At 33.0% G+C, this 13,101-nt stretch overlaps 2 protein-coding genes across 2 annotated transcripts; one reads left to right on the top strand and one right to left on the bottom strand.

Moving 5' to 3' along the window:
- The first annotated feature begins 7,570 nt into the window (after window positions 1–7,570).
- Window positions 7,571–9,442, top strand: LOC131603085 (berberine bridge enzyme-like 13). Its single transcript, XM_058875338.1, has one exon. It carries the CDS (start codon window positions 7,629–7,631, stop codon window positions 9,222–9,224), a length of 1,596 nt encoding a protein of 531 aa, XP_058731321.1. The 5' UTR covers window positions 7,571–7,628; the 3' UTR covers window positions 9,225–9,442.
- A 537-nt stretch (window positions 9,443–9,979) lies between these two features.
- LOC131603086 (dihydroceramide fatty acyl 2-hydroxylase FAH2-like) lies at window positions 9,980–12,844 on the bottom strand. The gene is made up of 6 exons (XM_058875339.1): window positions 12,634–12,844; window positions 12,487–12,544; window positions 12,324–12,416; window positions 11,820–12,122; window positions 10,724–10,870; window positions 9,980–10,330 (listed from the first exon to the last, which is right to left on the bottom strand). Exons 2-6 carry the CDS (start codon window positions 12,535–12,537, stop codon window positions 10,208–10,210), a joined length of 717 nt encoding a protein of 238 aa, XP_058731322.1. The 5' UTR covers window positions 12,538–12,544; window positions 12,634–12,844; the 3' UTR covers window positions 9,980–10,207.
- Between the last annotated feature and the right edge of the window lie 257 nt (window positions 12,845–13,101).

The following is a 13,101-nucleotide window of genomic DNA, read 5'->3' as shown; positions in this document are numbered from 1 at the left end:
TTTTTCACACTTTCTTACTTTCTTTTCTAATTTTTTTCTCAATTTATTTATTATTCCTAAAAAAATCTATTTTTTAATTTTAATAAAATTAAAAATTTTGTTTTCTCCCGGGTCACTATCAACACAATATCTATTTTATTTTAATCAATCATCGTCTTTATTTGAGTAATAATATCTTTTTTTTCTCCATCTCAAATTTTTTTATGATTATTTAATACAATTAAATTTATATGATTATTGTTCATTTTATATTTGTATTTAAATATATTTTATATCGCATCAAAGATTTTTTTTATTTCACGGGTCATTATCAATACAATATTTATTTTATTTTAATCAACAACTACTATTAATTGAGAGATAATTTTTATTTTAAATGTTAAAATTTCATTTTTTTTCTCCAACTTACAATTTTTTTATATAATTATTTAATATAATTCAATTTATATGATATTTTTCATTTATAATTAAACAATTTATTTTAAATTTATACGTATCTAATTAAATTTTATACAATATCAAATAAATTTACCCGTGCGGAAGCACGGGTATCTTACTAGTTCAAAAATAAAAAACTATAGATGTCATTTGAAGTAGGAATAGGACATAATATACCTACTTATCATTATTTTTTAATGACAAGAGTCTGCATATTTTTTCATTTCCATTTCCGGATGATACCAAAAATCATGCAGAGAACTATGACACACTCTCTGAAATAGTTTCCATACTCCTTACTATATTTTTGGCATTTTAAATAATTAGATCATTCATGTAACAGACAAACATATGTTAGTTACATTTTCATTACTATGATGTTTTCCATGTCATGTTTTTTTTTGTCAATCTCACAGTGAATGTCATTATGAATGACATTTCTGTATAATAGCTTGAATAGGGTGTGAATTACCCCCAAGAATATGACTTTTGTGATGTGTTTAAATTAAAAATTGAGATAAAAAAAAAGTTATTTTGGTAGGTATTAATTAGTGTTTTAAAAATCGGACCGAACCGGCCTGTTAGATCAGAAACTGGAAGGGTCACCGGTCTGGTAAGATTGTTGGACCAGATATGCTATTGAACCGGTGAGAACCGGCCAAAACCGGTCAAAACCGAAAAAAACCGGTGAGCCGACGGTTTTAAAAAACCGGTGGTTCAAATGCATATTCTTTTTTTTCCGCACAAAACGACACCGTTTTCATGTTTTTAAAAAAAATATATATAATTAGACTTTATTCAAACCTTATTTGGAACAACTTTTCCCCTATTTGTAATTAGACTTGGTTTAAAATTTAGGGTTAATAGTAATTCATCCCCCTCTAATGTTTGCGAATTTTGCTTTTCCCCCTCCCTACCTTTTAGCAACATTTATTTCAAAAAAACCGTTGCCAAAATCTGTCTTTGACAACAGTGAGGGGTAAACCGAAACACGCTCATATTACAGAGGTAAACTACTATTAACCCTAAAATTTATTTAAATTTATATTTTGTATTATTTTGTTGTGTGATGATTATATTTAGAATTTAAATGTAAAATATAAACATGTGAAATTATGATATTATAAAATTGTAAAATTTTGTAGGTGTTGTGATATTTTTTAGAGACTAAGTCATCCGGTTCGACCGATTTAATAAATATATAGTATTGCAATAGAGACCAGTTTATTCAACCGAGTTATCTGGTTTAATCCGATTTAGTCATACGGTTCGACCAATAACCCAATGGTTCAACCAATAAACTAGTGGCCCAATATCCTTACCAGTTTGATGACCGTTCCGATTTTGAAAACACTGGTATTAAGTTTTATAGTTAAAATATAGATTACAATGGTATTCAGACATAATCCACTTTACATACACACTATAAAGGAGAAGGTAAATTTTCTACAAGCCATCTTCCCATCCCTTCTTGATTTGCAAGTGCAACAGCCAATTCTATCTGCAGGAGGATAAAATCAAGACAAATCTGGAAATACTATGGCAGAATGAGTCCAATTTGTGATGAGTTGGTATTTTAAAAGGCTTTTATTATAGAAAAATGGATATTGAAAACTAAAGCATTTGAGGGAGAGACAGAAAGTAACTATGAAACAGTTATTGAATGATTATAGGAGGGAGAGAAGAGACTAAAACTCCAAACTCTTGGAAGGGAACCATTTGTAACCCTAAACCTTCATTTTCCTATCTCTAATTTTGTTTTGGTGTGTTGTTTATTCATGACAACACTCAAACAGAACTTCTAATATTTACTGCAACAAATGTGTCTCTATCAATAAATTCAGATTATGAATATTATTCATATTTTTACAAATGTGCAACACAATTCAAGGCCAACCAACTGCAAACAAGATTTCATAGAAGAGAAAAGAATCACCACGGTCCACAATACAATATAATATCCGCATCTATCAATTGGAGTCATCGAACATTTATATTCACTCGCTAAATCTTTTATTGGATAAAGATAAGCGTACGCGGTCAGTTTTTGTAATGATGAATTATCCCTGATATAAGTGTTGAATATGACTCATATTATTGAGATAATTATGAGTTGTTGAGATAACTGTGGGTTGTTGAGAGTATAACTCATATTATTGAGATAATTATGAGTTGTTGAGATAACTATATGTTGTTGAGAGAATAGTACATATTGTTGAGATAATTATGGGTAGAGATAATTGTTTGTTTAGGGAAACTAGAGATTAAGGTTTTAGATAAACTAAAACCTCGTATAATATATATGGCATGTAAACCTGTAATCAAAACACAATGAAAATTCACAAGACATAAATAAAGAGAACTATAGCTACTCTATAGTCGCAATCGTAGGTAATTTGGTCGAACGGCGTGAACAAAGTTTTGTGTATTTCTCTATATCCACGTTTCTGTTCTAACAATTGGTATCAGATGACGCTTAATCTTAGAGGTGCGGAATTCGAAGTGACTCGGTTCAACAGAACGAGCAATTGCAATTTATGACAAAGGAGGGTTAAGGATTTGCTGGCTCAACAAGGTTTACAAAAGTCGCTTCGTGATGAGAAACCGACGGACATTGTAACTGTTGATTGGAATGAGATGAAGGAAAAGGCCGCAGGTTGGATAAGACTTCGTGTTTCTGATGACGTTGATGCTTGTGACTTAGAAGGATTGACATGAAATGCTCCTGTTTGCTCTGCATGGATATCGCATTACAGTTCGCACTTCAACAAGGGCAACTCCCTTCTCCTTGGTATACGGTGTGGAAGTTGTACTCCCGATAGAGGTTGAGATTCCATCCATGAAGATTTTAATGGAAGCCAAGTTATTAGAGGCTGAATAGTGTCAGGTTAGATATGATCAGTTGAACCTTATTGAAAAAAAGAGGATGACCACTTTGTGTCGTGGTCAGCTGTACCAAGAAAGAATAAAGAGAGCGTTTGACAAGAAGGTTTGACCTCGAAGATTCAAGGAAGGTGATCTCGTGCTTAAAAAAATATTATCTTTTCAAACAGATCTCATGGGCAAATGGACTCCTAACTATGAAGGTCCATATGTTGTTAAAAGAGCTTTAACATGTGGCGCTATGACTCTTATGACTATGGATGGTGAAGAATTCCCACGTCCTATAAAAGCCGATGTGGTCAATAAATACTTCGCCTAAAAAAAGAAAGGAAAGGCTCGCTAAGTTGAAAACCTGAAAGGGCGACTTAGGCAAAAATGAGCGTCTCGGTGGACTGAAAAGGCAGTCCAGGCAAAAATTAGAGACATAAAAAGGAATAATCATCTCGATATATTAAAAACCTGCAAAGACAATCTATGCAAAAGTTAGGGATTATGGAAAGTAACCACATCTGGTATGACCTGACCATCCTGAAGAATGCCTTCTAAAGACTTTCAACCGACGAGAGCATGCGCTCGATATTCAAAGTTGTTAGGGAGAATAGTGATCATTGTATTTTGATGTAACCTTTCCCTTTAAAGTTACCATTTTCTAAACTTTGTAATCATCCATGGAGTCATGTCGTTCGCAGACTACCATTCCATTAATAAAATTTGAGCCTTATCATAATTAGTTGGAATTCTTATATTTTATTCTATCTTACAAAATGCTTTTGAAATTAAAAGATCTGAAACAAAGTTAACACTGCGCTTTCAAAAATAAAAGACAAAATGTTTTCTTAAAACTCGTGAATGCAAAAGAAAATGTTGACATTTTTCCCCAGGGTAGTTAAACCTTGAAGTGTGACACCGAGCATTGATGAACTTTATCTCCCGCGAAGAAACTAATTCTTAATGCAAGTGCCTCTAACAAAGTACAAGTTTTCTTCTCGGAATGTGTTTCTTTCAACAGGTTTTCTTCTCGGAATGAACCTTCTTGATATTGAAGATTGATTTGAGAGTACTCTCTCCCCAGTGAGGCTTATGCCTCTACAGAAGATGCTACCGACGATTGGATGAGTACCTGGCTATACCCGGTGTTGTCATCCCTAGTGTTGTCATCTTTGATTAATACATGTGTCTGTTTTGTTAGAATATGCACAACATTCACTTGTACATTCATGTTTTCTTTATACATGCACACTTGCATTCTCTTAATATATGAGAAACCTTATTATGCTTATCCCCAAGTGATGTTTTTACTTCCTCCATTTAAGCATCATCTTTAGGCAGAAAAACTCATATCCTTGTATTTCCCCAATGAGCTTGTTTCTCATGGGAAGATTTTGTTTTGGCTTATTCATCTATCCTAGGATAGGGTGAATCCCCATTTTAGCTTATTCCACATTGGGAAGTGTCTTGTTTGGATGTCTCTCCAAATCGGTCTTGGATTGAACTTTGTCTCTAGCCAACGTGACTCTTCGGATCCCCATAAGTAATAGATTTTGGATTAAAAGCACATTTATTTTGCACAGTGGAAGACTTTGCCTCCTCAGCAGAACTTGTTTGTGGGTCCTCAGAAGTTGGATTTATTCCCCGACAGTTGTTGTTGCAAATACTTTCAGATTTATTACCTGACAACATGCGGTGTTTTCTTTATTTGAGAAACTTGTATGTCCCAGATTTCTTTCTTGGATGAAGATGGCAATCTCAACAGAGCAGTTTGTTTATTCCTAGTGAAGAAGTCTATGAGTGGTTAGTCTCTTCAAGATGATAGAGACAGTTCATGATGAAGTTGGTTCTCTTATAATGAATGGTTAGTCTCTTCAAGATGATAGAGACAGTTCATTAAGAAGTTGTTTATCTTCTAATGAATGACTAGTCTCTTCAAGATGATAGAGACAGTTCATGATGAAGTTGATTCTCTTCCAATGAATGATTAGTCTCTTCAAGATGATAGAGACAGTTCATGATGAAGTTTGTTTTTCGAATGAATGGTTAGCCTTCTCGAGATGATGAAGACAGTTTGTTGTGAAGCTCGATGTTTACCTCTTATGAATGGTTAGTCTCTTCAAAAATAGAGACAATTCACGAGGAATCTTATTCTTTTCCGATGAATGGTTAGTCTTCTCAAAATAACGGGGACAGTTCATTGTGAAACTTGGCATTTATCCCCAGTGAGTATGGTCCCTTTCTCCTATTCTAGATTAAGGATATCGTTTGTTTGTTCTCCGTAGAACTAAGAGTGTTGCATCATATCATATATGTGGTCTCGATCCAAATTGTGCTATTATTTTATATTTTAGTAAACTGTAATTATAATGGTTTAGTTAATTCTTGTCTTCCCCTAATATTTTAGATAAGATTTGCCACTGTGTACAATTATGATTAATTTAGATTTAGACTTAACATGTATTTATATTTTTGCTTATTCCGTCCAAAACTCAACTAGACTTAACATGTGTTGAAAAGAGAGTGTTGCTAGCATTTCTATTTTGCTTATTACGTTTTTAATGCTCTTCTTATTCTCTAATCTCTCCTCTCGTTTGCTCTTTCTTTTTCATCTTCTCTAATCTTTCACTTCTCTTTTTTCTATTTCATTATAATGTTTTGGATATTGTTTTATGCTATTATTTTATGTTTTTTATTCCACTTTTATCTAATCTTATTTATGTATATTAAATGGAAAATTATTGTCCAAATATGATGAATTTTGTTGTTATTTGATAAAGCATAAATGATTAAATACAAAGTTATGTTGTCATCGATATGTATGTGTATGACTTGATAATTTTTTTAAAAAATCGAATCAACTGAACTAACCCAAACCGCATTCTTTTGGTTCGGTTTTATTTCTAAAAGTCAATCGAACCAAACTAAACCGCACACTTTATTCTCTTGCGGTTCGGGTGATTTTTTACGTAAAAACCATCCAAACTGCACCGCGAACACCCCTAATTAAAATATTGAATAATAATAAAACAACTTTACTTTAAATATTTTTGACAATAATTCTTAAACAAAAATATTGTTTATATAAAAAATATGTATATTATTGATTCAAATAATTTTAAATATTGTCTATTTTAAAAAATTTCATTTTCTTTTTAAAAACAAACGTGCGTATCATACCAGTACTCGTGTGAACGCGCGGGTATTTCACTAGTTTAATTGATGAATTGAAAGGATAATTGCTTAATGAATTTAATCATCACCCATAATCTTAGTTGTTGTATATACCATAAATTATTATTCCTCCTGTTTCTAAATTAATATCGTTTTAAAAAATAAATTTTATTTTAAAATAAATGTCTTTTTCACTTTTTAATATAATAATGATTGTAATTTTTACAATTACTCTGTACACTACTTCCAATATATTTATAAAGTTAATGTAGTAAAAATGCATGTCTGATAATATTATAATTATATTTCTTAATCTATATGCAAATACTTTAAACAACACTCGTTTTAAAACGGTGGAGTAACACCCAATCATAAGTTGCATTATTGTAACAACTCTTTTAAATTTCAAGTCCAAGCATTGTCGATAAAAATCTGGATTGAAACCATATGACTCGCACACTTATCTTCCTTTACGAAAAAAGAATATCTTTAAATCTCTCCATAAAAGGAAGTGCTAGCATCATCATGATTCCTATCGTTATCCTCCTCCTCAATAGTGTTTGATAAAGCACTCAATATTTATATATGGTTGTTGAAGAACATCCTTTCTCCTTGTTGCCTTTTAAAAATTAAAGAAAAAGTTGAGTTAAATTAAAATAAATTCATTATAATATGTTTTAAAGTTTACATTATCCCAAACAAGGAATTAAAAATAATTCTAAATCATATTTTTTTAATCAAAACTCCATGATTAGACATTGCATCAATTATACGTACAATTGCACTACACATGGTAGGACTGAAAGAAAAAATTGTGCATATATGAAAAAAGTTTTCTTCACATAATAATTACAATCCTGAGGTCTGAATTGTATCCAATAATTCCTATTGCATACAGCAAGTCAAACACTTCAAAAGTGAACATTTCCACATTTCATAATTCAACTATATACACCGTTCACATGGAATTGAACCTAATATAATGAATTACTCATTCATATGACGTTTTTCTTAGCTCAACTACACGTATAAACTATTCACATAAAACCAATACTTGCAAGTACTAATCAGTATAAATTAAGAAGCTAGAGAAACATTTTATCACAGCACAAAAGAAAAGGACAGTTAAAACTAAGAAAAACATCATGCATTCTATGATGTTCTTCTTAGCAACTTTTGTTGTTCTGTTATATGTTCCACTCTCCACTTCAATTCCAATTGAACAAACTTTCAATAATTGTTTATCACTTCATTCGAAAATTCCAAACCAATTTCCATCTGCAATCTACACCTCTACCAATACTTCCTACACTTCAATCCTTGAATCCACTGCTCAAAATCTAAGGTACCTGTTGCCTTCGGTACCGAAACCAGTTTTCATATACACTCCATTCCATGACTCACAGGTTCAAGCAGCTGTGATATGTGCAAAACAGCATGGAATTCATATGAGAGTGCGTAGCGGCGGGCACGATTACGAAGGACTTTCTTTCGTTTCTCTTATCGAGAAACCGTTCATGATCTTAGACCTGGTTAAACTGCGCGCAATCAATGTCGATATTCCACGTAACACAGCGTGGATTCAAGCCGGTGCGACTATTGGTGAAGTCTATTACAGAATTTCACAGAAAAGTTCAGTCCATGGTTTCCCTGCAGGTCTTTGTACATCCTTAGGTATCGGTGGCCACATTACCGGAGGTGCTTATGGCTCTATGATGAGAAAGTACGGACTTGGTGTTGACAACGTCGTTGATGCTAGAATTGTCAATGCTAACGGAAAAATTCTTGACAGAAAAGCAATGGGAGAAGAGCTCTTTTGGGCTATAAGAGGAGGTGGAGGAGGAAGCTTCGGAGTTATTCTCTGGTGGAAGATCAAGTTGGTTCCTGTGCCACAAACTGTGACGGTTTTCACCGTAACAAAAAGCCTAGAACAAGGAGGAAATAAACTTCTCCATAGATGGCAACAAGTAGCACCGAACATCAATGAGAATCTCTTCATCAGAGTCATTATTCAGCCAGGAAATAGTACTGTTCCAGGTCAAAGAACAGTAACCACTTCTTACAATGCTCTATTCCTTGGTGGAGCTAATAGACTACTAACAGTTATGAAACACAGTTTTCCAGAATTAGGTTTAACAAGAAAGGATTGTTTGGAAACTAGTTGGATCAAATCGGTTCTTTACATAGCTGGATATCCAAATGGAACACCTCCAGAAGTTCTTCTCCAAGGAAAACCAACATCCAAGGCTTACTTCAAAGCAAAATCAGATTTTGTTAGAGAAGTGATTCCAGAAACTTCTCTCAATTCCCTATGGAAGATTTTTCTTCAAGAGGATGGGCCTTTGATGATTTGGAATCCCTATGGAGGAATGATGAGTAGGATTGCAGAATCAGCAACACCTTTCCCTCACAGAAAAGGAACTCTTTACAAAATTCAGTACGTAACAGGATGGATTGATGGAGAAAAGAATATGGCAAAACATATGAGGTGGATGAGGAAGTTTTACGCATTTATGACACCTTATGCATCAAAATATCCAAGGGAAAACTATGTGAATTATAGAGATTTGGATATAGGGATGAACAAGAAGAATAGTACAAGCATTTCACTTGCTTCTTCTTGGGGTTATAGGTATTTCAAGGGTAACTTTAACAGGTTGGTAAAGGTGAAAACTGAAGTTGATCCTTCTAATTTCTTTAGGCATGAGCAGAGTATCCCTCCACTGCCAATCGGTAAGTAATAAGAAGAGAGACCAAAGGGGTAGTTATGGGTAGGATTCTAGATCAAATTTTCAATGTTACGAATATGAGTTAAGTTAAATGTGTTTACAAGTTGAGTTATTATTGAGTGAAAAATAAAGAGTGTATAATATGTTGCTGTTTAATATTGAGCACTGAGAAAAGCATGGAATAGTTCAGATAAGTTTACAACAATTTAGTGGAGTTGGATGTTTGTTAATTTTGATCTGTCTTTGCATTTCATGGATTTACTTAATTGATTAGCTTAAATGTGGAGCAATTCAATTTCATATCTTACGAAATGGAGCAAATCTGAGACCATGTGACAAAAAATGGTTAGTGAAAATGCATATGACTAAAATGAAAATGTAAGTTTCTTGCCATTTTGCGTATATTTAAATTGACGGTAAGTTTGACATAATCACAGCATATTAATGTAATTTTAACAAAAACTACACTATATAGCTTCAATGATGTCATAAAGATAATGTCAGATAGCCAAACTCACCACCAATCTAAACATGGACTTCATGTATTTTCTTTCATATTATCAAACTTTTTTCCGTCACAAAGGCATGCTATTTGTAACAAATTGTTACGTAAATTCCATGATAGACAATGATGTCATTTGTAAAATTTTCAATGATATCATTCCTATCATGGAATCAATGTGATTGAATCCCTTGATATCTTTGAAACTAGAAGATAGCCTGCAATAAGCCATCCCAAGCAACAAGAAATATTGTAGAGTAGGAAGTTAGAAGAGAAAGAACTGTGCACAGGCAGCAGAGTTTATCTACTAAATAAATTTGATACATGTTACCGATTTTTACATAATGTTCAACACAAGATGGCACACTAACCCTCAATAAAAATCAAAGGAGCAAAGAAAATTAGACAATCACAAGCATGGATTCTTGACCTTTTTTGTTTGAACTCTTAATATGCTATAATTAACCAGAACAACTGCAACCTCAACTGTGACTTATCTACGTTTGGCATCTGCCTTTGATGGAGGAGGAACCGTTCCAAAAACCTTATCCCATAGTGGTGAAGTGATGCCAAAGCCAAGGCTTTGGATCCGGTAGTGATGATTCAAGTGGTACTTCTGCAAAATAAGGAAAGAACCATTACTTATCTTTTTAAGGCTAGCAAGAGCCACTCTTATTTCCAAAGGAAATGAGAAGATCCAAATTTCTTTTAAATAGTTTAGAGAAGAATGTTATCATGTTTTGTGACCCAAGTTTAAGAGACGTGTATAAATAAAATGGAAAAGAATGTCAGTAATAATTATGTATGGATTTAAAGTCCTTCAATTCCTAATCAAATTAAATATTGATAAATGCTAAAAGACCTACTTTTGATCCATTAATATGTCAAGTTGTGCTAAACTATACAACAATTTTAAATTGATACGCGATGATTTTAAAAAATAAAAACATCAGAGTAAGGAATCACAAATTGATTGTTGCCACATTTAAAGATGGGAAAGTGGCTATACCTTGAGACTTCGGGGTACATCACTCTTCGGTTGGCCATGATGCAAGTAGTAATGTGTGCAGTCATACATCACATAGCCCAACAAAATGCCTCCAAACACAGCAGGAGCAGTTAAAGGAGCGAATACAAGCTTCACTAAGGACCAGATCTGGACAATGCAGACAAAAATTTGTAACTTAAATGCATGGAACCTCTTTTTATAGATGTAATCATTAAGCATCAATTAATTTCACCAATATCACATAGATGCAATCAATCATTTTGTAAAACGTCAAGATGTTTTTGCCTATATCATAAAGTAAGCTACAACTACAAACTTATTATGGACGGAGAAGTTAAGCAGGTATATCATTGTTTACGTATACCGAAGCGCATAACAGAGAGGGGGGTATACTATAAAGATGTCCTTAAACAATTTATGCCGGAGGTACAGGGAAAAGGATCTCTTCAAAGTTCAAAAATAAAACCAATATAATTTCATGTTTAATGAGATACTGTCAACAACTCTTCTACTGGAGATATCCTATTAGTATTTACTACTTATGTACTGCACTTTCTTCTCTAATACTAATAATTACACGAGGGTACTTAACTTCGGCATTTGACCTTAACATTACTTTTATTTCTTGTCTAGTATTAATAGACTTCAACAAGCATATCAAATATTATAAATTATAACACATCCTCAAAATTTCACAGTACTTAGCAGCATAGTACATCTGATACTAGCATCAATTGAATTGGTAATGGCATCCTTATAATTCAATGATATCACAATGCTATTACAACTCCATTTATCCTTCATAGCTAAACAAGGACATTTGAAATCTATCCTTAACACCGGATCCATGAATCTTGTGATGGATTAAATTAGTGCAAATCACACACAAAAGACTATATCCTTTCTAAGGTATTAAGACAGAGCAAATAGATTGACTCATATTTCAAATAGCAATTAGGCATCGATAATAATAAGATTATAAAAAGGGTAAGTTATTATTCATTCAAATTTGCAGAGGAGCTATGTGACAATTATCTGACAAGGTCACAAAACCATGCATATAAGAAAAAACATCAGCATGTAGAAAGGGGCATACCATGGAAGCTATTATAGCAGCTGCAGCTGGTGGGAAAACAAGTCTTAAGCTATCCATGGGGTGCTTATGATGACATCCATGAAGAAGATAATGCAACGTATTACCCCAATAACTCTTCGTTTGAACATGGAAAAGAAACCGATGCAACAAGTATTCAGCCAATGTCCATACAAAAATACCGAGAAGCACAAAAAGAGGTAGATGAGGAGTATCGAGTCCCAATCTGAAAGAATTATAAATGAACCAAGACGCAACCGGTAACCAAACAATCGGAATCACCCACCAAGCAGTGCGGGTCAATACCTGTTCCAACAAGCAACGCAAAACCCAAAACAACGCAATTAAAAGACCGGTTTTTACAGTTACAAAAACCTCACTTTCTTTAAACAAAATAATCACTTTTAGAATCTAAACTATTAAATATCAAAATCATCAGCAACAAAATGACCCTAATTTTGATTTTGATTGAACATAAATGAAGGAAAATGTGGCTAGGGTAAGTACCTCCAAGAGACCGCTATGAAAGAAACGAGGACCTTCCTTACCCATAATAGGTTGATGAACCCATTCTTCATACTCTTCACCAAGATGCCCAACCTGTTAATCAAACATTAACATAATTAATTAAACCTTAATTACCGTAATTAAAACCATAATGCAAGTTTACCTGGCAAACAAGAGGCTTATTCAAATCAACAACAAATTTCTTTGCATCCATCTTGCACCTGAACAAGAACAACAAATAATTAGGTTTAAAACAAGCAGAAACAGATCTAGAATTTACAATGAGATTAAAAATGAAGATGAATCGAACCTATGAAATCGAACCAAGGAAATCGAGAAGAGGAAGAGTCTTAACTCTCCCTCTTTCGCTTTCGAGTCTTAAATCTCAAATTCTGAAATGGAATCTGAGTTTAAGAATGAATAATGTGATTAAAATTATTATTATATATATGTAATCTTTTTTTAATTATAATAAATCTAAATTAAGCGAAATTTTGTGATTTATGATCCACACGTTAAAAAGAGAAGCTGATTATAGAATGGAAATTTATAAATAAAGGATTTTGCCTTTAACTGACGAAACTTTTCTCAACCTTTCATCACTTCGCGTTAAACTTTTCTATTGTTTTTTTTTTAACAAAATACAGCTAGGTTCGTGTTGTTTTTTTGAATTTTTTTTTTCTAGGCTGGAAAAGTTTTTATTTTTGCTATTTAGTCCCTTGAGAAAAAGCTCGCGCCAGTTTCAATGATTTGGGGTTTAAAATGAAGAAATCCAGCT

Source organism: Vicia villosa, linkage group LG5 (assembly GCF_029867415.1).
Source record: "Vicia villosa cultivar HV-30 ecotype Madison, WI linkage group LG5, Vvil1.0, whole genome shotgun sequence".
Classification (NCBI taxonomy): domain Eukaryota; kingdom Viridiplantae; phylum Streptophyta; class Magnoliopsida; order Fabales; family Fabaceae; genus Vicia; species Vicia villosa.
The sequence above is the reverse complement of the archived record's forward strand: the minus strand, read 5'-3'. Positions and strand labels throughout refer to the sequence as shown.

Excerpts from the sequence above, each read along its gene's own strand:
- LOC131603085 (XM_058875338.1), top strand. The coding sequence starts at position 7,629 with ATGCATTCTATGATGTTCTTCTTAGCAACTTTTGTTGTTCTGTTATAT.
- LOC131603086 (XM_058875339.1), bottom strand. The coding sequence starts at position 12,537 with ATGGATGCAAAGAAATTTGTTGTTGATTTGAATAAGCCTCTTGTTTGC. Across the intron at positions 10,871-11,819 it reads CTGCTATAATAGCTTCCATG|ATCTGGTCCTTAGTGAAGCT; the intron begins GTATGCCCCTTT and ends TGCATTGTCCAG. Across the intron at positions 10,331-10,723 it reads ATGTACCCCGAAGTCTCAAG|AAGTACCACTTGAATCATCA; the intron begins GTATAGCCACTT and ends CTTATTTTGCAG.